At 40.2% G+C, this 27,255-nt stretch overlaps 1 protein-coding gene across 1 annotated transcript in view; it reads right to left on the reverse strand.

Annotated features, from left to right (window-relative positions):
- Positions 1–1,031: 1,031 nt before the first annotated feature.
- The window catches only part of LOC144604507 (tyrosine-protein phosphatase non-receptor type 1-like), a 64,950-nt gene continuing 38,726 nt past the window's right edge, over positions 1,032–27,255 (reverse strand). Inside the window, exons 3-9 of the mRNA XM_078419002.1 lie at positions 21,988–22,088; positions 19,979–20,077; positions 19,180–19,317; positions 16,619–16,828; positions 13,427–13,588; positions 11,836–12,053; positions 1,032–7,486 (exon numbers count right to left, since the gene is read on the reverse strand). Of these exons, the coding sequence (XP_078275128.1) occupies positions 7,270–7,486; positions 11,836–12,053; positions 13,427–13,588; positions 16,619–16,828; positions 19,180–19,317; positions 19,979–20,077; positions 21,988–22,088 (1,145 nt within the window). The 3' untranslated portion in view covers positions 1,032–7,269. The remainder of the gene's footprint in view (positions 7,487–11,835; positions 12,054–13,426; positions 13,589–16,618; positions 16,829–19,179; positions 19,318–19,978; positions 20,078–21,987; positions 22,089–27,255) is intronic.

Here is a 27,255-nt window from a genome sequence, read left to right on the forward strand (position 1 = left end):
GAAATCAGACTTGTATCCAATTCATTCCTTTCATAGGTGTAGTGTGAGAAAATGAAGAGGTGCATTAGAGTTAAGTTACTTGAGTTAAGTATACTTCAAGATTACATTTGATACCAGAACTTTGGAACGATGCCAGTTCTGTGAAACAGGCCATTTCCATGGAATAAAACCACCAGTGATTGGATTTCCCACAGGTAGCAAGGTCCTAACAACAAGACCATTTCTGTTGGTCCTATTCTCATTTTCACTTTTTTTTAGATTGAATCTGTAACCCCACATCTTAATAGTTCACTCCATTAATTTTCTCCAAATGAGAACATTTCTCCACCAGGCTTTGTCCTGTACCTCCTCTCTTTCAGTTTTCTCCCTCCCCCTCTCAACATAATTATCTGAAGGGTCCTGACTCGAAACATCACCTCTCCATGTTCTGCAGAGATGCTGCCTGGGCCACTGAGTTATTCCAGCAGTCATTTTTGTAAACCAGTATCTGGAGTTACTTGTGTCTCTGAGAAAATTGCTTATTCCCTCTCGTACCAATCACAAATGCATTCATATTTTTCATGAACATTTATCTGCAAAAGAGGGGTATTTTCGACTATTTTCTTCAAACCTGTCTGAAGGGACCCTACCCAAAACGTCACGCATCCATTTTCTCCAGGGATGCCACTTGACCCACCAAGTTACTCCAGCGCTTTGTGTCTATCTTCTGAAAATATTTAGTCATGATTTTTTAATATCAGGAAGATACGTCCTTTACTTCAAAGATTTCAAGCAGCAGTCAGACCTGTTCCCAATGATCAAAATTGAATCTAGTCGCAATCTTTGTATCAGGGGTTAGGTTGCTGAAACCTAGTCTCTATTTACAGAATAATGAGTTCTACAAGCTCATTAAGCTATTTCGACTCACCCTATCAGACACATTGTCTTTATTATTTTCCCCCACCCCTCAACTTCTCTCTTACTGAAACCCTTTCCCAGTTCTGACAAATGGTTGCAGGCCCAAAATATCAATCATCCTTCTTGCACAGATGCTGCCTGACTTGCCATGTTTTAATCACATTTCCAGTCTTCAGATTTAAAATTTTTAATAGAGCAGTTTTTCATAGTTTATTTTCACTGAAGTAGCAAACAGGGTGCAGTGATGATTAAGACATGCTAACTGACAGAAAAACAAAAATTACAAAATCTTATTTCCACAAATTGGCTAAATTATTTACTAGACTTGTCTGACAGTCAAGTTTGTAACTGGACATATATGACACTTCAAGAGAAAACAAGCAAGTTACTTTCAAATTGGTTTTATTTGGAAATGAAGATTTGTGGTGCACTTTAAAGCCAGCTTGTAAAATCGAAAATGGTTCTGCAAAGTCTGTAAATGCTGGAAAAGCCCCAGACCCCGCTTCTTACATAAATGGTTTAACAATATAAAACCGTAGAAAATCATAACATATGCAGAAACAGGTAATGCTGCCTAGAAAATAGCAACAACACAGTTATTCTTAATCTACAAGATACTATACAAGAAAAAAAAGTAAAATACACAAAGCTGTTTACCATCTGTAACAAAAAGCTAAAAAATGTGAAACAGTCAAGTAGGAACATGTTAAAAGATCACACCAGCTCAAGTAAAAACAAAATCAGTATCTTTTTTAAAATTTTAGGTACAGAAAAGTGCAACATTTAACTCCTAAGTTGCTTTACCAGTAATTTACTTAATAAACTGACTGTAAAAATGGTCCACAGTTTGCATTTCATAATCCTGGGAGTACGCTGAAAAGGATTGTACGTTGTTTGACAGTGCACTTAGGAGGAAACATTCAATGATCAAACTTTGTTTTACTGAATTGTTTGAAGTTATGCTGTTGATAAACACTTAGTGCAAGCAATTAATTTAAAAATTTAAATTATAACCTATAATTGCATGGAATTTTTTTATAAAAACAAGTTGTGTCCAAGAGATCACGCATCAAAAACGAGTTGGCATTCTTTAAAAAAAATGTTGTACACATTTGGTCCGAAAGTATTCAATAAAAACAAAAATAATTCCAGTCAAGTCAGACACATCCCTGAAATTTATGGAAACGAGCATGATCTTATAGAATTCGTTGTTAACCATTATATATTTATATATATTTTTCTTTTTAAAAAAATCACATTTCTGGGAAGACGACGAAAGAGAGAAAAAAAGCATTAGCATTCATCTGCTCCTACCAAAAGGGCTCTTAACACCACACGTCATAAGTCTTAACTTTAAGGCCATACAAATAAAACGATGAACAGATTTTCCTTCTATACCCATTTAGAAAAATGGTAAATGTTGAATAACTAAACCCATACGAAACATATCCAACATTGTTGCTACTGTCAACTTAAATTGATGCTGGTCACATTATTTATTGGACCATGCATCAGTAAGGTCTACATCTGCATTTCCAAGTGTTAAGAAAGGCATACCTGTACTTTGAACAGCACAATAACTTTCTGCTGTGAGCTATTCGATTTTACATTTTAGGCAAGAAAAAATGTACTCACAATAAAAATGTTCCTTGATTAGATTTTTGACGTAACCCTGGAGTGACTTCCGTTGCTACTGACCAAAAACTTCGTTTGGTAGAAATAAAAGTTTCAATTTCAATTTTAATCAAAAGCTCAATCTGAAAAAGGCAATACGGGGAGAAAACATGAGGTACGAAGGTAAGCTGGCCAATAATATAAAGGAGGATAGTAAAAGCTTCTTTAGGTATGTGAAGAGGAAAAAAATAGTTAAGGCAAATGTGGGTCCCTTGAAGACAGAAGCAGAGGAATTTATTACGGGGAACAAGGAAATAGCAGACGAGGAACCGGTACTTTGGATCTGTCTTCACTAAGGAAGATACAAACAATCTCCCAGATGTTCTAGTGGCCAGAGATCCTAGGGTGACGGAGGAACTGCAGGAAATGGGTAGACTAATGGGACTGAAGGCTGATAAATCCCCAGGGCCTCATGGTCTGCATCCCAGGGTACTTAAGGAGGTGGCTCTAGAAATCATGGTTGCCTTGGTGATCATTTTCCAATGTTCTATAGATTCAGGATCAGTTCCTGTGGATTGGAGGGTAGCTAATGTTATCCCACTTTTTGAGAAAGGAGGGAGAGAGTAAACAGGAAATCATAGACCAATTAGTTTGACATCAGTGGTGGGGAAGATGCTGGAAACAATTATAAAAGACGAAATTGCGGAGCATTTTGATAGCAGTAACAGGATCGTTCCGAGTCAGCATGGATTTACGAAGGGGAAATCATGCTTGACTAATCTTCTGGAATTTTTTGAGGATGTAACTAGGAAAATGGACAGGGGAGAGCCGGTGGAAGTAGTGTACCTTGACTTTCAGAAAGTCTTCGACAGGATCCCACATAGGAGATTAGTGTGCAAAATTAGAGCACATGATATTGGGGGTAGGGTACTGACATGGATAGAAAATTGGTTGGCAGACAGAAAGCAAAGAGTGGGGATAAATTGGTCCCTTTCAGAATGGCAGGCAGTGACTTGTGGGGTACCGCAAGGCTCGGTGCTGGGACCGCAGCGATTTACAATATACATTAATGACTTGGATGAAGGGATTAAAAGTAACATTAGCAAATTTGCAGATGACACAAAGCTGGGTGGCAGTGTGAACTGTGAGGAAGATGCTATGAGGTTGCAGGGTGACTTGGACAGGCTGTGTGAGTGGGCAGATGCATGGCAGATGCAGTTTAATGTGGATAAGTGTGAGGTTATCCACTTAGGTGGTAAGAATAGGAAGGCAGATTATTATCTGAATGGTGTCAAGTTAGTAAATGGGAACGTACAATGAGATCTGGGTGTCCTAGTACATCAGTCACTGAAAAGAAGCATGCAGGTACAACAGGCAGTGAAGAAAGCCAATGGAATGTTGGCCATAACAAGAGTAGTTGAGTATAGGAGCAAATAGGTCCTTCTAGTTGTACAGGGCCCTAGTGAGACCGCACCTGGAGTACTGTGTGCAGTTTTGGTCTCCAAAGTTGAGGAAGGATATTCTTGCTATTGAGGGCGTGCAGCGTAGATTTACTAGGTTAATTCCTGGAATGGCAGGACTGTTGTATGTTGAAAGACTGGAGCGACTAGGCTTGTATACATTGGAATTTAGAAGGATGAGGCAGGAAACATGTTCCCAATGTTGGGGGAGTCCAGAACCAGGGGGCACAGTTTAAGAATAAGGGGTAGGCCATTTAGAACAGAGATGAGGAAAATTGTTTTCAGTCAGAGTTGTAAATCTGTGGAATTCTCTGCCTCAGAAGGCAGTGGAGGCCAGTTCTCTGAATGCTTTCAAGAGAGAGATAGATAGAGCTCTTGAGGATAGCTGAGTCAGGGGGTATGGGGAGAAGGCAGGAACGGGGTACTGATTGAGAATGATCAGCCATGATCACATTGAATGGTGGTGCTGGCTCGAAGGGCCGAATAGCCTACTCCTGCACCTATTGTCTATTGTCATTCATTGATCATGTAAGTAACATACCACTTCATAGATGTTTGGAAAACTAAAACAAAATCAATCTTCCAAAGACTAACTAAACTGGAATGAATACAACAAAGAATGTGATAAACGAAGTCAATGTGGACAATTGTGATTGGGAAAATTGTTTTAATTCATCCGAAAGCCTCAGATAGGTTAGGGCTCACATTCATTATTCTGAGCTACCAATCACACTAACGATACCATCCTATCCAAGAAATGCTAATGCATGATTTTATAATACACCTTTCACAATATTTATCTCACAAAACTGAAGGCCCCATTGAATTTTGGGTTAAAATAAATAATGATCAAACTACAGCTAGGATATACCTCTATTCCCATTTTTCTGACCATTATTTATTAGATTTTAATACCAACAGAACGTTGGCCAGGAACTACTCACACTAGAAAGTGTGATATTGAATAATTCTACTCTTGTTGCCCTGGTTTACTAGATCTAATAGTGTGAGGGGCAATTAATGTGGGAACTTATACAATCCTACTACTGAATAGCACGATAAACTATATTGTGCACAATATTTCCTGTCCAACTGTAAAGAAAACATTTAGTTCACACTTCTGAACAGTTGATGCTCACCAAAATGGTTTTTTTTTGTTAAAAACTTGCACTTTATTAAATGGTCCACATATCTGTTCATAATAGCAAAATGTGCAAAATGTTCAATACCACAATCTCACTGCTTATCTGTTCAATTATCTTATTGGTATGACCATCTGTTACGAGCAAGAGCCAACGAGAATTTTAATTAAGGCATGTAGCAGAGCAGCTCAATAGTTTGTTTATATGAAAGCAGTTGTTTAGCAGTGTCTGTCATTTAAGAGGTATGCCAACTCATCTATTTTTGAATTTTGCTGTACATAAACATTATACAGAAGTCAAAGTTTAAAATTCTGCATACGGGGTTCATTCACTGCTCACTTCTCACACATTGAGCTGAAGTGGTAATATTTCAGCATCGAGGGATTACGTTTGAAATAAGCTGATTGAAACATTACCACAATGCCTCAGTCAAAATATTGGTAATGTAGCAACAGAGGGAGAAGGCAGATTTGCCAGTCATATTGCTGAGATCTTTACATGAAGAAATTTACGTTCAAGTTTGTTTCTAAGACACCAAATTTCAATGCTTATAGAAATATGGTCTGCGCAAGGCAACAAAAAGTGAGATGTGAATAAGCCCTGCGGACAATTTTGGAATGCCGGAACTACACATTCTGTACTTGAAATGTGGCAAACATCTCAATTACACTAATACATACATGCCATGGTAGATTAAAATACAAATATTCTAGCTTTTATACAAATATCCACCATGGGAATCAATCACAAATTTTAACTTTTCAGTGTCTGTCTCATAACCACTGGCATCGTTACCAACTAGAATAACCATGCAATTAATCTTCACAGCAGTAATTAAGATATACATCTTTCATCTTCCAAGCAATTTCATATTTAATGACGGTACTGGAATCTACATGCATTCAACACATTGGTGTTCAATGACCAACTGCCAGGATATAATGGGCATCCAGACCATTGACAATCATTCAACAGAGCAATTCTATAGCTTACACACTCTTATTTTCTACAATTATATATTATCAGATTACCCATATTTATACATGATCCAAAAATGGCTAATTTTTATATTTTCTCAAGACAACAGAACTATATACTGACTACTTACAATTTTTCCTCAGATGAAGTACTGGCACCCTACATCTCACAGGGTAGATGGAGCTCAGCTTCCAGTACTGGCATGAGGTATATTACTTTATTTTTCTATGAGCCCTTGATACAAAGCTCTGATTAAAAAGGCTATATTTTTAATACATTGGTTAACAAAAATGTCAAATGTTACAAATAAATATGGAGTGAAAAATGATTTGTTGCAGACTTGATGGTTTACACTCTATGTGTGGCATGGCTGTAAAAAAAAAAATGCTGGTGGAAACGTTTTGCATTTTGTCGTATTACACCTCCCTATTTTGTGATAGCCGAATAAGGAACGACTAGAAGCCAGTTAATTTGCTTTCAAAATGCTGTGAGCAAGCAATATTGCAAGAGTAATAGAAAATGGTTATCAGACACAATTGATGGGGACCATTTTGCTAGAGAACCCTGAGCAGTGTGGAAGCAGAACTGTTTTGACAAAAGCAAAAACGTAATGTCACAATTTTGCCGAGATTAATGCAATTTCACAGAAGGCAAAGCCCAAACATTGTATGAAAAAATATATACTTTTGATGACTGAAATGTGTCTGTAATGAAAGCAAAAAGTTTAACGTAAATGCTACATTTTATTTCCCAAGAATATAACATTGGATTTGTTTCCAATTGAACCAATGACAATTATCATTGACATTGGCAAATAAGTTTACTGGGGCTGAAGGATGTGTATTTTTCCCAAACACAATTCTAAAGTGAACAATAAAGAAATCAAAAGTACACCACCACCCCTGCTGGCCTTATACACTGAAAGACGCGCACACAAACACACACACACACACACCCTGACCCTCCCATATTTGGCATTTCTACGGCTTTCTCCTGAATATTTAAGGCCCTGAGATTTGAATGTTATACTCCTGGGACCAAGGGATTATAACAAACCCTAGTGCATCATCTTATCCCAATAAGCTCCAGTCTTATAATTTGTTTGCTTCCTAAGACATGGACCCTCGGCTTTATGAAACATGCTTTACTGTATGAAACATTATCCTCTTGGGTAGTTGTCAATGGAAGTACACCCTATAGCAGAAGTAAGCCCCAGCTGTGAGAGCAGTGAGCACACAAACATTAACCATAAAAGGTTTCCAATGTAACCATGAATTTTCCTCCTTCATCGCCTCCTCGTCCTTTTCACTTTTTCCTGGATTATCCTGTTCATTCGTTTGTGAGGGCATAAATGCATTCTCGCCAATCTGCCTCTTCCGAAGTCCTGGTTCTGAACTGCAAGAAAAAGAAAGGCAACCATTACTTTCAGCTGGACATACTTGACACCTGCTCTCGTGTATGGCACTACCTTCTTACAATGTGGCTAATAAGGCCAATGTGAGTTGATGAGGCAGATGGAGGTGGGGTGGGGAGGGATGGAGTAGATTGAAAGGTAATTTGTATTATATTTTATGACAACGTGAAATTTTGAACATTTCATTGTGTTAATAAAGGTTGTATTGCATGTTTGATTGTACAATTTATTGCATTACTGGATAGCAAGGAATTCAAGGTGCATAAAGTTAGTGTCGGAAAGTGGTACTGAAATAAAAATTCAGCCACTGCATGGCAGAACAGGCACTGGTTCTGATTAGCCTACCCTGTCTCTATATCGTATGCCTCCAAAATATGCAATTTGGAATGTTTTGAAATGTCAGAGTATGTAGATTAACTGCCTAAATCCTGGAGTTTGGTTTGAAACTTGATTTATTTAAAAAATGGCATTCACAGAACATGATCATTACTGACTGCCCATTGCTATTTGTCTGAAAGGATAGTGGTGAGCATAAGCAACTGGCACTCATTCTGGGCACAGGAATTGAATCTTCCTGCACGTGGAACAAACCTCCCTGTCATCAGCAATAGATCTCCTACAATACAGGTTGATGTATTATTTTCTCAAAAATTAAAAAAGTTAAACCATTTCACTTTCAGTCCTGCAAAAGAGTCCTGATTTAATGTCCTGTACATCGGCAAGACCAAGCACAGGTTTAACGATAGTTTCGCTGAACACCTCCGCTCAGTCCGCCTTAACCTGCCTGATCTATCGGTTGCTCAGCGCTTTTACTCCCCCTCCCATTCCGAATCTGACCTTTCTGTCCTGGGCCTCCTCCATTGTCAGAGTGAGGCCCAGCACAAATTGGAGGAATAGCACCTCTATTCGCTTGGGTAGCTTACATCCCAGCGGTAAGAACATAGAAACATAGAAAATAGGTGCAGGAGTAGGCCATTCGGCCCTTCGAGCCTGCACCGCCATTCAATATGATCATGGTTGATCATCCAGCTCAGTAACCTGTACCTGCCTTCTCTCCATACCCCCTGATCCCATTAGCAAAAAGGGCCACATCTAACTCCCTCTTAAATATAGCCAATGAACTGGCCTCAACTACCTTCAGTGGCAGAGAATTCCACAGACTCACCACTCTCTGTGTGAAGAAATGTTTTCTCATCTTGGTCCTAAAAGACTTCCCCCTTATCCTTAAGCTGTGACCCCTGGTTCTGGACTCCCCCAACATCGGGAACAATCTTCCCGCATCTAGCCTCTCCAACCCCATAAGAATTTTATATGTTTCCATAAGATCCCCCCTCAGTCTTCTAAATTCCAGCGAGTACAAGCCTAGTTTATCCAGTCTTTCTTCATATGAAAGTCCCGTCATCCCAGGGATCAATCTGGTGAACCTTCTCTGTACTCCCTCTAAGGCAAGAACGCCTTTCCTCAGATTAGGAGACCAAAACTGCACACAATACTCCAGGTGCGGTCTCACCAAGGCCCTGTACAACTGCAGTAGAACCCCCCTGCTCCTAAACTCAAATCCTCTTGCTATGAATGCCAACATACCATTCGCTTTCTTCACTGCCTGCTGCACCTGCACGCTTGCTTTCAATGACTGGTGCACCATGACACCCAGGTCACGTTGCATCTCCCCTTCTCCTAATCGTTCACCATTCAGGAAATACTCTGCTTTCCTGTTCTTGCCGCCAAAGTGGATAACCTCACATTTATCCACATAATATTGCATCTGCCATGCATTTGCCCACTCGCCTAATCTATCCAAGTCACTCTGCAGCCTCCTAGCATCCTCCTCACAGCTAACACTGCCACCCAGCTTCGTGTCATCAGCAAACTTAGAGATGTTGCATTCAATTCCCTCGTCCAAATCATTAATATACACTGTAAATAACTGGGGTCCCAGCACTGAGCCTTGCGGTACCCCACTAGTCACTGCCTGCCATTCCGAAAAGGACCCGTTTATTCCTACTCTTTGCTTCCTGCCCGCCAACCAATTTTCTATCCACCTCAACACTGAACCCTCAATACTGTGTGCTTTAAGTTTGTACACCAATCTCCTATGTGGGACCTTGTCGAAGGCCTTCTGAAAGTCCAGATATAACACATCGACTGGTTCTCCCTTATCCACTCTACTAGTTACATCCTCGAAAAATTCTATAAGATTCGTCAGACATGATTTGCCTTTTGTAAATCCATGCTGACTTTGTCTGATGATTTCACCACTTTCCAAATGTGATGCTATCACATCTTTAATAACTGACTCTAGCATTTTCCCCACTACCGATGTTAGGCTAACTGGTCTATAATTCCCTGTTTTCTCTCTCCCTCCCTTTTTAAAAAGTGGGGTTACATTAGCTACCCTCCAGTCCTCAGGAACTACTCCAGAATCTAAGGAGTTTTGAAAAATTATCACTAATGCATCCACTATTTCTGAGGCTACTTCCTTAAGCACTCTGGGATGCAGCCTATCTGGCCCTGGGGATTTATCTGCCTTTAATCCATTTAATTTACCTAACACCACTTCCCGACTAACCTGGATTTCCCTCAGTTCCTCCATCTCATTAGACCCCCGGTCCGCCGCTATTTCCGGCATTGACTTCTTTAACTTCAAATAGCCCTTGCTTTCCCTCTCTCTCCATCCCCTCCCCCTTCCCAGTTTTCCCCACCAGTCCTACTGTCTCCTGCTACATTCTATCTCTGTCCCGCCCACTCCCCTGACTGAAGAAGGGTCTCGACCCAAAATGTCACCCATTCCTTCTTTCCAGAGATGCTGCCTGTCCCGCTGAGTTACTCCAGCATTTTGTGTCTAACCTAGGTGGACATCTATGTGTGCTTGGGATGACAACACCAGCAGTGTGGGTTACCCAAAATTGGAAAATTCAGATTTCATACAAGTGGGCTATAAGATACTTCAGTGAAATATCACCGCAATGGTGATCTTGAACTCCCAGATGCAATTAATTTGAACTCCCAACACTGAATTGTTTGTCCTCAGCCTCCACCATTGCCACAGTGAGAGCAAATGCAAACTAGAGGAACAGGACCTCATATTCCACCTGGGTAGTCTACAATCCAATGGCATGAACACTGAATACTTTAATTTCAAATAACATGCACACCTCTATTCCTTTCTCTCCCGATGCACCTGATTCACTCAGGACTATCTCACCCCTTTCTTTCCAACCCCACACACTCCCCACCGCTGTTACCCAGTTTCTTCCCCTCCTCCACCTAATTCTAATTAGTCTATCACCCACACACACAACTTACTTAGTCTCCAATCCCTCCCCTCCTCCAACACAGCAACTGCAGAGTCCCTCCCTCACATGGTCCCACTTATGATCTTCCTTTCTTTATGAGACCTGCAGCCTTTCAATGTCTCCACTGATCATCTCCCAGCCTCTGTCCACTCTCCCCACACCACTTTCATCACTCAAATTCATCCGTCACTTGCCACCTCCTGCCTTAACACTCTCAGTCCTGGTGCAGGGTCTCAACCTAGAACATTAAGGATGCTGCCTGACCCGTTGAGATCCCCCAACAAGCTTGTTTCCTGCATCTGCAGTCCCGTGTCTCAAGTAGTTATTCTACCAATTTGCACCAAATGCAGCAGACCAACTTAGGAGGCAAAAGCACTTTCCCTGGAATATTGTTTATGACCCTGAAAAGTGATGGGGAAGGGGTTGTGAAGGGACAGGTGTTAGACTGCCATCAACAGCAGGGGAAAATGACTGGGAACTAGGAAGGATGAGACGTCCAGATTCCCGTGGAGAGCAGTGGGAGAAAGGAAGATGTGAATAGTGGTGGGATCGTGCTGGAGCTGGCAACAATGGCAGCAAATGATGGATTTGGATGTGGAAGCTGGTGGAATGAAACGTTGACCTCCATAGATGCTGCTTGCCCCATTATGTTTCTTAGCTTACTGTTTTTGCTCTCCCCTTATCACAATTGTTCAAGAATGCAAAACCTTGCATTTAGGACACCTAGTACATATTTTCAACAACTTCCCCATGCTAATTGCCTGCAAATTACAAGACTTACAAAGATACAGCAATAATCCTGGCCAAGTCTGCAGATTCATTAGCAAACATACTCAAGATTGCTGATCAATATCCCTGATTTAACAATTATATACCATGCATCAGCAGCAATTTTTTTCTCTCGTGAATATTTTCTAATCTGAGTCATTTAGAAGCACGATACAATTCATGAAAGGAAAAAAAGCCTCAAGCCCCAGAACAATTGTGAACTGCGCCACTACAACTGATGAGGGACAAATTGTCTTTGTACATACCTTTCTGTTTGTGACTTGGCAAGTTGGTTTATTTTGCCATCAGCGATATCTTCCACTTTTTGTTCACATGTTCTCTCATCTGGGTCTGTAAAACATATCCTGTCATCTTGTGCTTTTCCATTGGGCATTTCAGTTGCACGTTTTGGGGGCCTCGGAGGTGGAGGACTGTGTTCTGGTGGTGGTGCAAGGTCTTCATTAGAAAGCTCTTTCCATTGTTCCTTATTTATAGAGGAAAGAATTTGAGGATATAATCAAGTTAGCTCATTATTCAAAACATTTATTCTTCTGTTTTTCTCATTGTTCCAGAAGATACCCATTGAATGCTTTCGAAGTTTCCATCTGCCCAGGGAGTAGAAGCAAGGGAGCGTGTTTGTTAGTTTGTTAACCAAATTGGAGAATTCATTGTTCATACCGTTGGGTTTGTACGCTACCCCAGCAGAATAAGGGATGCTGTTCCTCCAGTTTGCTTGTGGCCTCACTTTGGCACTGGTGGAGGCCCAGGACAGAAAGGTCAGTATGGGAATTGGAAGGAGAGTTTAAATGGTTGGCATTGGGGAGATCCAGATCCTAAAAACTTCTCTACCCATCAACTATTTGCTCGTCTTTTATAATGATCCGTGGCAAATACTTTTGGTCCACTGTTGTACTATATATTGTGGGTCAGCATAAACCTTTTGGTCCACTGTTGTACTATATATTGTGGGTCAGCATAAACCTTTTGGTCCACTGTTGTACTATATATTGTGGGTCAGCATAAACCTTTTGGTCCACTGTTGTACTATATATTGTGGGTCAGCATAAACCTTTTTGATGTTGTTCCTATGATGCATCTTGGGGCCATTTTCCTTTGTAACACCAGTATCTGTTGCAATGGATTCGAAAGCCACAGTTGCAGTATCCCCTCCGGACCAAAACACATCTCAATGCACCAGGGCGAGACTGCAACTTTGATGAAGATGTTGACTTTCAGATAGCTTATTAACATGAAATCCCCATCTGCCTGTTTAGCTGCATTTCAAAAAACTCCCCAGCAGAATTCAAAGTTGTCAGTGATCTAATAAAAATTTGAAAAAAAATTGCAGACTTTTCTGTACACAAGGCAGCTATTGTAATTAGAGTCAGAGAGTGATCCAGTGCGGAAACAGACCCTTTGGCCCAACTTGCCCACACCGGCCAACATGCCCCTGCAACACTAGCCTCACCTACCCGTGTTTGGTCCATATTGCTCCAAACTTGTCCTATCCATGTACCTGTCTAACTGCTTCTTAAACGTTGGGATAGTCCCAGCCTCAACTACTTCTTCCGGCAGCTCGTTCCATACGCCCACCATCCTGTGTGAAAAAGTTACCCCTCAGATTCCTATTAAATCTTTTCCCCTTCACCTTAAACCTATGTACTCTGGTCCTCGATTCACCTATTCTGGGCAAGAGACTGTGCATCTATCCGATCTATTCCTCTCATGATTTTATACACCTCTTTCAGAACAAAATTGTTGAAGTAATATTTAATATGGGTGAGGGCATGCAAGTTTCTTTATTAATGCAAGCTTTTTGGTAACAACCAAACCAATAAATAAAACTGGAATGCTCACTTGTACGGAAGGATCTCCCATGATGAATTTTGCCCCTTCAATAATAGCCATGTAGGAAAAACGCATCTGATCAGCTGTTTGAATGAGACCCATACGATACTTTCTCATCTCTAATAAAACTTGCTTAACATCCACAGACAAAGGTTCTTTCCGTTTATCCATCTGTCAAGAAGAATTAAACCAATATTAAGAATAAAAATTATAGTCTAGTGCTCAATTTCAATTTCTTAAACATTCTAGCTTTGATGGGAGATGGGAGCTAAAAGGAAATTGGCAGAGGTCAAGGAGCAGCACATAAGAATACTTAGAAGAGTGAGTGTTCAAGTGTAAGGGATGGAGGGCAAGATTGCAAAAGGATCAAACACCCTATTCTAACAAATGACAACTGTATTAATTAATATCCTCTAAAGAATCATTTGTATAATTTTTAATGAATCTAATTTTAAAACTAATCTCTCAATACGTATAACCCACATTCAATGTGGTGCTCCAGATATTAACCAAAATCACAAGAATAATCCAGTTTCCTGGGCCTGTGCTTGCAAATGATGCAAGCTGCTGAAGATGGTACTGTATTAGGAAGCTGCTTATTGTTATCCCACTTTTCAAGAAAGGAGGGAGAGAGAAAACGGGAAATTATAGACCAGTTAGTCTGACATCAGTGGTGGGGAAGATGCTGGAGTCAATTATAAAAGACGAAATTGCGGAGCATTTGGATAGCAGTAACAGGATCGTTCCGAGTCAGCATGGATTTACGAAGGGGAAATCGTGCTTGACTAATCTACTGGAATTTTTTGAGGATGTAACTAGGAAAATTGACAGAGGAGAGCCGGTGGATGTGGTGTACCTCGACTTTCAGAAAGCCTTCGACAAGGTCCCACATAGGAGATTGGTGGGCAAAATTAGAGCACAAGGTATTGGAGGTAGGGTACTGACATGGATAGAAAGTTGGTTGACAGACAGAAAGCAAAGAGTGGGGATAAATGGGTCCCTTTCAGAATGGCAGGCAGTGACTAGTGGGGTACCACAAGGCTCGGTGTTGGGACCACAGCTATTTACAATATACATCAATGACTTGGATGAAGGGATTAAAAGTAACATTAGCAAATTTGCAGATGATACAAAGCTGGGTGGCAGTGTGAACTGTGAGGAAGATGCTATGAGGTTGTAGGGTGACTTGGACAGGTTGTGTGAGTGGGCGGATGCTTGGTAGATGCAGTTTAATGTGGATAAGTGTGAGGTTATCCACTTTGGTGGTAAGAATAGGAAGGCAGATTTTATCTGAATGGTGTCAAGTTAGGAAAAGGGGACGTACAACGTGATCTGGGTGTCCTAGTGCATTAGTCACTGAAAGGAAGCATGCAGGTACAGCAGGCAGTGAAGAAAGCCAATGGAATGTTGGCCTTCATAACATGAGGAGTTGAGTATAGGAGCAAAGAGGTCCTTCTGCAGTTGTACAGGGCCCTAGTGAGACCGCACCTGGAGTACTGTGTGCAGTTTTGGTCTCCAAATTTGAGGAAGGATATTCTTGCTATTGAGGGCGTGCAGCGTAGGTTTACTAGGTTAATTCCCGGAATGGCGGGACTGTCATGTGTTGAAAGACTGGAGCGACTAGGCTTGTATACACTGGAATTTAGAAGGATGAGAGGGGATCTTATCGAAACGTATAAGATTATTAAGGGGTTGGACACGTTAGAGGCAGGAAACATGTTCCCAATGTTGGGGGAGTCCAGAACCAGGGGCCACAGTTTAAGAATAAGGGGTAAGCCATTTAGAACAGAGATGAGGAAAAACTTTTTCAGTCAGAGAGTGGTGAATCTGTGGAATTCTCTGCCTCAGAGGGCAGTGGAGGCCAATTCTCTGAATACATTCAAGAGAGAGCTAGATAGAGCTGTTAAGGATAGCGGAGTTAGGGGGTATGGGGAGAAAGCAGGAACGGGGTACTGATTGAGAATGATCAGCCATGATCACATTGAATGGCGGTGCAGGCTCGAAGGGCCGAATGGCCTACTCCTGCACCTATTGTCTATTATTCATTCTATAGAAATCATGTAACTCCTAATGCTACAATGTTTGTAACTTTCAGGATGTGCAATAATGTCCATAGAACCATTTTCTGAACTTGCAAAATGTGTCATAAATTGCCATCTTTGTAGACATGAGTATTCACTAGCTGGAATTAGTATCCCCTGGGCAGTCCCTTAAATTGAGGATAACTTGTTCCGCTCCATTTTGTGGGAGCTGAAGAGGCAAGGTTGGAACTACAGGCTTTTCCACAGATGGACCAGCAACTTCCTGATGGGGCACATAGTTGGGACAGCTTGAGATGGTGCACTACGTCTGCCGTTTGGGTGGGATTTTTGTCTACTCCCAATGAGTGGCTCGACATTCTCAACGTCATTCAAATTATCCTTCTCTACTTTGAGCAGTCATAGGTCAGAGATTCCTAGCAACCGGAAGAGTTATTGCATTTCAAGGAGGCTTGCAGCACATTCTTGAAGCCTTTCTTCTATCAGCTTGGTAATCTCTTACCATGACAGTGCTTCTGCTTTGAAGATCTGTTTAGCCTATCTAACAAAGCCACTTAGTGTAAATATGGCCTCAATACTAGGGTGTTGTTCTGGGAGAGGACTGTGATGTTGGTTTCTTCATCATTCCAATGAATTTGGGGGATATTGTGGAGACAGCTTCAGTGGTATTTTTCCAATGCCCTGAGATGCCTGGTGTAAATAGTCCAAGCCTCAGAAATACAAATAAATTTAAAAACTCTTTTCCCCAGAGATAAGTTCATGAACAAATTAGATGTATTATTTTAGTGGAGACTTTCAAACAAGCCATCGCTTGGAGGAGCTGACACCTGCATTGTTTCCCCCCTTATTTTCTTAAAGTTTAGAAATGTTTATTGGTTAATAATATTACTTTCCCCTCCCAAAATAAATATATATATATATATATAAAATGTACTGCTGGGAATTCAGCCGTTTTTCTTCATATCAACTGTTTGTACAGGAAGAGCAGTTTATCGTTTGACTGGTAAACCTCCTTCTATGCGTGTAGCAACATACCACAGATATTTAGAGTAATAATGTCACACTCAAAGTCAGCCTCAACCATTGATAATATTATTGTATTTTTAAGCTTTAAAAAAAAAACTCTGCATGAAATGTAATGCAACATTATAATAGTACATACCAGCAGAAGACAGGTATCAACCAGTGAGAATGTGCCAGATCTTCCTATTCCTGCACTGCAGTGAACTGTTATAGGCCCATGCTCTGGATTCAGTGAGCCAGATTCCCTCACTTTGAAAAGGAAGTTAAGGAATGAAGCAGGAGATTCTGGAACTCCAAAATCAGGCCATGTGGTATAATGAAAGTGCAAAATTTCCCTGGTTTCTTTGGTCTAAATAAGTAGAGAGACAAATGAAAGAATAAATACAACCAGGCATTGAAATGGTTTAGTGATAATTTTACAATTGAAGTACATACACATATCCCAAAGCATTTAAAATAAATTAATGTTATTATGCTAACTGAACTAAAATACAATTTGTCTTATGAAAACGAATGTTCTTTAATTATAGAAATGAAAATGCAATAGCAAAATGCAAGTGCAAAAAGTAATTTCCCCATTATATTCACAACAGTAGCTTTGTCATATTGTGTGTTCTGTACTCTACAAGTGGACAACTGCATCTCAAAAATCCTGTTATTTTGGGTGTTCTGAGAATCAACTTTACTTAAGGGAATGCTAAAGAAATACACTCAGCTTTCCATTCTTAATGGATGCCAAACCATTGGATTAGTGTATAGTGTTAACACATCTTGGAGAACATTAGTCTCCAGAAATACTTTTACCTAATTTATAACATGCAACCTATGTTATGGATTAATTCATGGGCCCATCAAGCTTCAGAACAGAAAATAAATTGGACTTTGTGAAATTGAATAGAACTACGTTTACAGTCAAACAATCACAATCTTTTGATTTCCAGATTGGTCACCTTAACTATTATAAAGAAAACGTTACAAAAACATACTTAGTCTTTTTTATGAAAAAAATCTAAGAAACTGCATGTTGTAAATCTGAAATGAAAACAAAAATGCAGGACAAACTCAAGCAGATCAAGGAGCATCTGTGGAAAGAGAAACAGTTAACAATTAATCCATAACATAGGTTGCATGTTATAAATTAGGTAAAAGTAATTCTGGAGATTAATGGTCTCCAAGATGTGTTAAGCCTATACTAATCCAATGGTTTGGCACCTAGATGGTGTAGTGCAAGTGAAATGATTGTGGCTGCAGGAGTCAATACTTTGCAAACTGTATTAGAAAATCTTATATATAAATTTATTTGGCTGATTAATGACTCTGAAAATGAAATCTTGCCTTTATGAAACATATGGTTGAGCACTACACGCTACCAATCCCAGCTGTGGAGACATTGGTATAGTTGTCTCGTTGTAGGACACTGACTTTTTTAATTCTTGGTTTTAAACCATGTATTGTGCTTTTGTATGTAATTTATTGTGCTTTTGTAAGTAATTTATTGTGCTTTTGTATGTAATTTATTGTGCTTTAGTATGTCACTTATTCTATGTAATGTCTTGTCTTTTATCTGGAACTGAGTCACAGTTTTCAGCCAGATTCAAATTTTAAAAATGAGGTTCAATCTTTCAGTGTTTCTGTAGTGTAATAACCTGCCATGTTCAGTCTTCACAAAGTGCTGGAGTAACTCAGCAGGTCAGCACTGCCTCTCCAGCATTTTGAATCTACCTTTGGTATAAACTAGCATCTGCAGTTCCTTCCTACACATGTTCAGTTTTCAAATATTTAGCCAGTTCCAAAGATCCAACTGATGTTTTTTTTCCATCTGTTTCTTTTTTTTTTTTTTTTTTTTTTTTCTTCTTTTTTTTTTTTTTTTTCTGTTTCTAATGGGCTATTGCTTATTAAATAACAGAGATGGTTTCTTTTGTCTGAGATGCTGAAGGAAAATTGAAATTAAATTGCTTTGGGAAATGCTAAAGACAAGAGCATTCAAAGAACAGGGTTCTTCATTCTTAATCCATGAATCAACGTCAGGAAAATTGATTAACTTGGTTAATTCACAAAATGACATGCGTTCGTGCATGTCCCATTTGCTGTTCCTTTAAATCTACTGAAAGTGCATGAATTAAAATTTTAAAAAATCAATACCCATGAAAGCTTAATCTAATCTGCTACTGGCCACAAATTGAGAAACTAATTCAAATAAATGTTTTTCAGCGTAATCCAATTGCCATTTTCTAGGATTAATAATAGCTGTGTGTACATAGATATTTAGTCTGAGAGTCTCAAAACAAAACCCCAGATACATTGTTCCAAAAGATACCTATCTAATGAATCAAAAGATCTATCATCCCTGATTCATTATAATAGAAGACAATGAGCAATGCATTTGATTTCTTTGTTGACTAATTCCGACAGAAATAAATAGTTTTCTTCTGTGTTACCTCTGCACAAGCTTTTACATCAATCAGCACAGGAAACCTTTTACATTTGCTAAGCTTGAAAGAATAACATTTTATTAATTGTTGGGTTTGTACCTGCAAACAGCATAATTATGAGGGGATATTAAATGGCTTCAACTAACTTTGGTCACCATTTCCCTTGATATTCTGCAGTGGGAATTAAGGCAATACTATTAACTGTAAAGGGATCTAAACAATACAAAATTTACAAAAACCAAGATTAAATATTTGTTGATGCACTTACTGCAAGGTTTTCAACCTCCAACTGTCGTACTGTGTAGTATGATTTTACATCTTCTGAAATCAATGTTAACTTGAACTGTGTGTCTGGAAAAAACATGTCCACTTCTTCCTTACTTGGCCAATACTGTGCACATTTTACCTGGAATTACAAAATGACTGGATAAATTGGCATGACCTTGTAACCGACATTCAAACTTTCTACTTTTCGAAGTGAAATAACACAGCATTATTATATTAAGTTTCAATAAAGCACAGTCTTACTGCCAAACAAGCTCTGACATTCAATAAATATTTTTATTTCTGGCTGGAAAATACAAATTTTGGGAAAGACATTTCATGCAGTAATTTTTTTATGCGCCAAAACACTTAAGAAGCTCTTGATGCAATGATATTTATCCATCCTTTCTAATATGCATAATTGACTGCTTCCAATCCAACACCAAATTGATAAAAGGGAGAAAGAACAAATGCAGGTCATCCCATTATCAGGTTCTTCTGTTAACAAATGGCATGAGCACCAAAGTTATTTTCAGGTAGAGGAAGATAGATGCATATGATTACATTCAATTATCAAGGTCTGTTAATACCACATGACTTAGCAAAATAGCTTTTTGTTCCAATATAATGGTCTAAAGTAGTTCTTTCAGTCACCATTATAATCAATCAAGACGGTAGATTAAACTACAATTAATTTTTTACAGTTGATTAATTTGATAAATTAATTACATATCTTAACTGAAGATTCACATTTTCAACAACACCACACGGCGCTTTATGAAATGAGTGCAGATACTACTTACTGATCCCTTTTCAATTAATCTGTTGAGCATCACCACTCCCCGAGACTTTTGCTCCCAAACCATGTCCCAGAAATGGCCACACGTATTTGGAAGAGGTCCCTGTAAAAGTAACAGATTAATTTTTTTGTACACTGCAGGCATGCTCTGCCAATCCAAGGTACAAAAAACTTTATTGTTATCCTATTTACGAGCAGACAGCTTGAACATAAAAACTGATACTTAGAAACTTTAAGAATGATAGAAGATGGGTTTTAGAAAGGAGCATTGTAGGTACAAAATGATCAGGAGCCAAAATATATTCAACTCAGGACTCTTATTAAAATAGGTACGAATTTACATAGAATTATAAGTATCTCAACATTTCCAGAACCACAGTTTCATTCACATTTCTTCCATGCAGTGACATAGAATTACCAGTACAGAACATCTTTTTGGGGGATGAGAATGGGAATGGGAGACAGAGGAAAATAATACAATTGTTACCAAGTGGAAAAAACTCTATACAGATTATTAAAATGCTCTTATGGATCATTCAACTGGAAGGCACTCTGTATTTAGTGTTAGCTCTTTTGCTTCAGAACATGCAGGCTAAACCACTTACCTATAATCCAAGTCTCAAATTCTGCTACATTGTTGTAGGTATTCAGGTATGTAAAATATTATTATATCAGGTATGTATCTAAGTATAGATCCATCTATATATTTTCTGAAGGATATTAAATATACCTCTAGACACAAAAAGCCATCAGTGTCAATGCTTCGACTGCAGGCAACATTCAAGGGATTTTGCTGTGTGGCTATTTATTACCATATTTCTTTGTCATACACAATATGGGTACCCTTATCAGTAACTGCTACAGTGGCTATAAAGTTATAGTTTGTGGCTACAAAATATAGGGCTTGTGAAAGTTTATATAAAGACAAGCTTTATTTCTTTTAAACCAGGATTAGAATAAACTCACGCCATTTCAAAACTGTGTAGATAAACCGTAATGATTTACATAGAGCACCCACCCCCAAGCCGGAAATTGTTAACAGACTACAGTAGCATCAAAAGCAATAGATCAGGTTGGAGGAGCTTCATTGATTCCCTGTCTCACCTGGAAGGGCAACTTGGGTTCCTGGATGGTAGAGAGGGAGGTGGTGAAGGGACAAGGATCTGCATATATTTGCTTCACCTACAGTTGATGGGGAAAGAGCTAGGGGACAGTGAGGGCTAGTTCCATCTTCTCTGCCCCCCACCCCCACCACCTCCTTTTATTTTCATCCATCACCTCCCCGGCTCTTATCTCACCTCTCCCTCTCACTTCTACATACTGGCTATCTTTCCTCTACACTCAGTACTGATGCAGGATCTCAACCTAAAAAACCATAGAGCTCAATGTAAGATAGATCTCTCGGGGCTAGTGGAATCAAGGGATATGGGGAGAAGGCAGGCACGGAGTATTGATTGGGGACGATCAGCCATGATCACAATGAATGGCGGTGCTGGCTCGAAGGGCCGAATGGCCTCCTCCTGCACCTATTTTCTATGTTTCTATGTAAATTTCTTGTTTGCATGAAGTCCAGAGTAAATAGTATACTTGGTAATGACAGATATAATAATAAATGCAACAATGAATGTAAAACAGGAGGAAGGTGCAAAGATTGAAGTGCAACCTATAAGCAGCAGAATGGTGCAGAGATTGCAATGCAATTTGAGACATTGGAAATTCAAGGCAGTTTTGGGATCTGTAAATCTCCTGGATATTTAAATAACACCCCTTTCCACAATTGGACAAGGGAATCACTGGCTTGGGTACTGCAGGTAGAAGATCCAGGCAGAGGGACTGGGGTCAGGAAGATCTATTCAATGGACCATCTCAGGTTCACATTATGTTTTGACCACTTATGCCAAATGCCCCATGTTATGAAAAGGAAGTGAGAACGTGTAATAATTTAATCTTTAAAAAAACAATTTTTTTTTAGATGATTATTTTCAGCCATGTGCCATTCTTACGAATACTGACCTGAGTTAGTATGTAACTTCTTTGAGCCTCCTCCATTTTAATCAAGCTTGCATTAACGTAGTCATTATCACCCTGCCGCAGCTTTATTCGACTGTGATCAACTTTAAAAAAAAACAAGAGCCGTGAGCATTCTATATCTGCTATATTTTTGGTAACAGAGGCACATAGGAAGTACCAATCAAGCTATTTGTAGCACAGAAAGGGCATCTATCTATATTTTTATCAATAAAACTCTCATCTTGTATGTATGGGTCTTGACCCGAAACGTCACCCATTCCTTCTCTCCCGAGATGCTGCCTGACCTGCTGAGTTACTCCAGCATTTTGTGAATAAATCGATTTGTACCAGCATCTGCAGTTATTTTCTTATACTTGTATGTATGTATGTTGTTCCCAAAATACAGTACACGATAGCGCAATAATTTTAGGCCCACCTTACTCACCATTGGCCTGCGTTGTGCTGGTGGAAGTCTCGTTCAAATTGTTGTTATTTTTAAAAAGTTATTGACTTTTTAAACTTTAATAAATCCCTTTTCCACTTGCCGTGCCTGTCAGTCGCGTGCGACGTCACAATAGGAACCCAATGGGTCCGCACATGCACAGTTGGGACCCGTTGATCTAATTCGTACGTGTTCATCATGCGTCACGTCGGTAAGATGGCTGCCAGATCTGCGCGTGCGCAGTTGGGGGAGGGTTGCCATTTTGAGATTGCCATTTGATTGGCTCTACCACCTCCCCTCCACGTAGGGTCCGGCGCGCCTGATTGTCTCCCCCCCCCACATGGGGTTGATTGATTGGCTCCAACCTCCCGCTTGGTCGCTGTTCCATATAATAACCATATAACCATATAACAACTACAGCACGGAAACAGGCCCGTTCGGCCCTTCCAGTCCACGCCGACCACTCTCCCTGACCTAGTCTCATCTACCTACACTCAGACCATAACCCTTTATCCATATACCTATCCAATTTACTCTTAAATAATAAAATCGAGCCAGCCTCCACCACTTCCACCGGAAGCCCATTCCATACAGCCACCACCCTCTGAGTAAAGAAGTTACCCCTCATGTTACCCCTAAACTTTTGTCCCTCAATTCTGAAGCTATGTCCCCTTGTTGGAATCTTCCCCACTCTCAAAGGGAAAAGCCTACCCACGTCAACTCTGTCCGTCCCTCTCAAAATTTTAAAAACCTCTATCAAGTCCCCCCTCAACCTTCTACGCTCCAAAGAATAAAGACCCAACCTGTTCAACCTCTCTCTGTAGCTTAAGTGCTGAAACCCAGGCAACATTCTAGTAAATCTCCTCTGTACCCTCTCCATTTTGTCGACATCTTTCCTATAATTTGGCGACCAGAACTGCACACCATACTCCAGATTCGGCCTCACCAATGCCCTGTACAATTTTAACATTACATCCCAACTTCTATACTCGATGCTCTGATTTATAATTGCAAGCATACCAAATGCCTTCTTCACCACCCTATCCACATGAGATTCCACCTTCAGGGAACAATGCACAGTTATTCCCAGATCCCTCTGTTCCACTGCATTCCTCAATTCCCTACCATTTACCCTGTACGTCCTATTTTGATTTGTCCTACCAAAATGCAGCACCTCACACTTATCAGCATTAAACTCCATCTGGGTCCCACATGGGGGGAGCGCCGCCGCCGCTCTGATTGGTTGCCGGCTTTTCCCGCTCAAAGCACGCCGTTTGTCCGCCAGGGCTTCTTCCTGCTCAAAGCAATGGCCATCGCTGGCGAGTCGCCGCTGCCGCTGAATGAGGGGACAGTCGGCGTCGAGCCGCCACTGCCTCAAGGGGGGTTGAGGGGGGATAGAGTGGTTGAGTGGGGGGAGGAGGGGGTATAAGGGGGGGTTGAGGGGAGATGGAGTGGGGGAGGAGAGGGTGTTAGACCAATGCAGGAAAGGTTTGGACACAATGGGTCCACAGCAGCTAGTAATACTTAAATGGTCTGATATACATTTACTTTGTCGCAATGCCACATTCTTTAGAAATAAGTATTTTACCTAAACGTGAGGAAGGGACAATTTATAATCCAGCTAGCCCAAGCTGGAAATAGTTTGTACATTATAGTTGCTTGGTTATGAGACAAAAATGAAAGAAAAATCAGTGTTCATGTAAAATTGAAAAGCCAACTCCTTTAATTCTAGTTTCATTAAAACCAGAAAAATCATCAAAAATGGTAATTGATCTACAGGTCAAAAAACACTCCTATATAGCAACTGAATATACTATATTTAAAAAACTCAGCACAGAAATGATGAAACAAGCACTTCTGTTTTTAACCAGTGGGGTGTGGTTTAAAAAAAGAGAAGTGCCACAAGTATAAATAATGGCAGAAATTTGATAACTGCATGTGAATTTATTTAAAGATAGACCCAAAATGCTGGAGTAACTCAGTGGGACAGGCAGCATCCTTGAAGAGAAGGAATGGGTGACATTTCAGGTCAAGACCCTTCTTCATTTATTTAATACAGTTTGCAGTTTAATTCAAAATGTAGTTTACACATTAAAGTCCATCTCTGAATATCAGAATTGGATACTAATTCAACATTACTCGAACAAAGTAAAACACTGTTCCTGTTAATATTGATACAGTAAGGGTAAATATGAGTCCAATATTGTCCCAGATCACAAGCAGGTTCTCATGCTTCTTCAAAATAACCTTAACATATCTAACTTAATCCTACATTTGGCATGACACTTTTTTTCTGGGGCCTGCATTTAAAACCAGGATGCAATTTCTTGGAGTTGTTGGCTGCATAAAATCAAAGATTCCCATCTCTCTACATCATTGTCTATATCTCTCGTTTCCCTTTCCCCTGACTAGTCTGACGAAGGATCTCGACCCGAAACGTCTTGACCCGAAACGTCACCCATTCCTTCACCCCAGAGATGCTGTCCCTGTCCCGCTGAGTTACTCCAGCATTTTGTGTTTACCCATCTAGGAAAATGGGGATTGGCAAAATCCATTAATCTCAGATTGATTTCTGATTGATGTTCTGTAGTCCTGCATTGGAATAATTGTTATCTCGCTCCAACAATCTAACCTATCTTATGCACCATTTCTTCTTCTGGCTCTTACACTTTACAATTAATCTGTCATGGTATATCCTGGAATGTTTCCTACGTACAATTTAAACATCTTGTGTCCTGTTTTCATTCTCTTCTATAATGTCTCATATTGGCATTCATATTATTACAGCTATTTCCTCACCAAATGTACTCAATTCCTCATTTGTTTTTCAATTTTAAAACAGCACCTCAGTAAAACATCAAAATAACATCTAACCAGTGCGAGGTTTTGGCATGATTTGACGACCAGACCAAGAATGGGTATTTAGGAACCACTGGAACGCAGCACAAGATAGAATGATGCGAGGGAGAGGGCATCAGTCAGAAGAGGAAGGGAGTCAGCTAGGTGCAAGAGAGGTCTAGATAGACCAAGCTTGTACTACTTACAAGTGCTTGTGTAGGGGTGCTTTACTAAAGACTGGAGCTATTCACAAATGAAAGGGCCTTAATGTGCATCCCAAGATAACTAGACCGAGGGAATTTGACACAATATTTCATCACAAGAAAACAAAGAGAAAGTGCAAAGGCAGCATATTTTGATTTTTAGAAGGGAATTTGGTAAGGAACCGTACAAAAATGTGAAAATAACGACAGAGATGGACAATAACAATAAGATGGAATATTTATTATTTTTTACAGAAATGACCTTTTTTCATGCATCTATTATAATTCAATGCTTTCACTCTTTACTTGGAATATGGGTAGGGCTGGAGCAAGGGGGGGTGGGTGTAGGGATAAAATGGTCACAAAAACATGGTCACATTTGGGTGGCTAAAGGGATAGGAAAAGCTTTGCCAATTGCAGGCAGGTGGGACTAGCATAGATGGGGCATCTTGGTCAGCAATGGCAAGTTGGGCCGAAAGACCTGCTTTCATTCTATATGATTCTATGATTCTGTAAAAAGGATCTTCATATTTTTTCATGAAAACCGTTGGAACAATGAAAGGAAAGAGTACACTGCACATTTGTAATTCTTGATCTTTTTGTACAAAAACTCAAAGTTGAAAGATTACAAAACCCTCTTAATAGCTGTCAAACAAGGCTGCTTTTAAAAACTATACTTTCCATTTTTTTTCCATTCAAATCATACACTTGATTATTGAAAACAGCCAGATTATTCAACCTTTTGCGAACCAACTCTCAGCTCTTTAGACCCATGTCATTTCTTGAGTGGATTCATGCTATAAACCTGCCAGTGTTCAACACCATTCAGACCATCTCCCATTTTCAAAAATGTTGCTCTGAACTGTTTGGACATTAGTGAAAAACTGATGGGCTCTACAAAAATTTGATCATTTCATGGTTACTGATGAAGAGACTAACTTTTTGTTTAATTCTCAGAGATGCTGCCTGACATGCAAAGCCTTCCCAGTGGTCTGTGTTTTCTATTTCTAGCTCTTTAAAATAAAGATATTTAATTACATTAATTCAAATGTTCCAGCTAGCATGACATGACTTGAACTCATGTTTCTGTATCAATGGTCCACAACTCAGCCACCTGTCTGTCTGTCTATATTACTAAAACTCTCTGTCCGTGTGTATGTGTGTTTGTGTGCACCATAACTTTGGTGCTTCGCACAGCCAAAACAGTACACCATAGCGCCACAACCTTTGCACCACATTACTCACCATTATCCTGGGCATAATCTCTAACAACTCTCATTCAAATTGAAGCTACATTTTTAAAGCTAGACGTTTTAAAGTTTCAAAATTCATTTTCTAACCCATTTCCTGAAACTCCTCAGCGTATGACATCACAATCTCCACGTTCCACTTAATTTGCTCCTCACTTGCCAAAACAAGATGGCCGTCGGCAGCGCTGCCGCCCACCCGGGCTCAGTCGTTCCCTCTCCCCTCGCCTCTCCCCTCATCTCTCACCTCACCTCTCGCCCGGCTCCGGCCCCGCCCCGGCAGAGACTCACACGTCGGCAGTCAGCGTTGAACGCACGGGCACTGGCAAGTGCCTTTCGCAGCCAACGGCTCCACGGAGGGGAGTGGGCGTGGTGGCCGAGTGGGTGGAGGTAGGGGGAGAGTGGGGTGGGGGAGGAGGGGGTGGGGGTCGGGGAGAGTGGGGGTGGGGGAAGGGGGTCGGGGAGAGTGGGGTTGGGGGAGGGGGTCAGGGGAGTGGGGGTGGGGGAGGAGGGGAAGGGGGACTGGGGGGCAGGAGAGAGT

This window comes from Rhinoraja longicauda, chromosome 22 (genome assembly GCF_053455715.1).
Source record: "Rhinoraja longicauda isolate Sanriku21f chromosome 22, sRhiLon1.1, whole genome shotgun sequence".
NCBI lineage: Eukaryota > Metazoa > Chordata > Chondrichthyes > Rajiformes > Arhynchobatidae > Rhinoraja > Rhinoraja longicauda.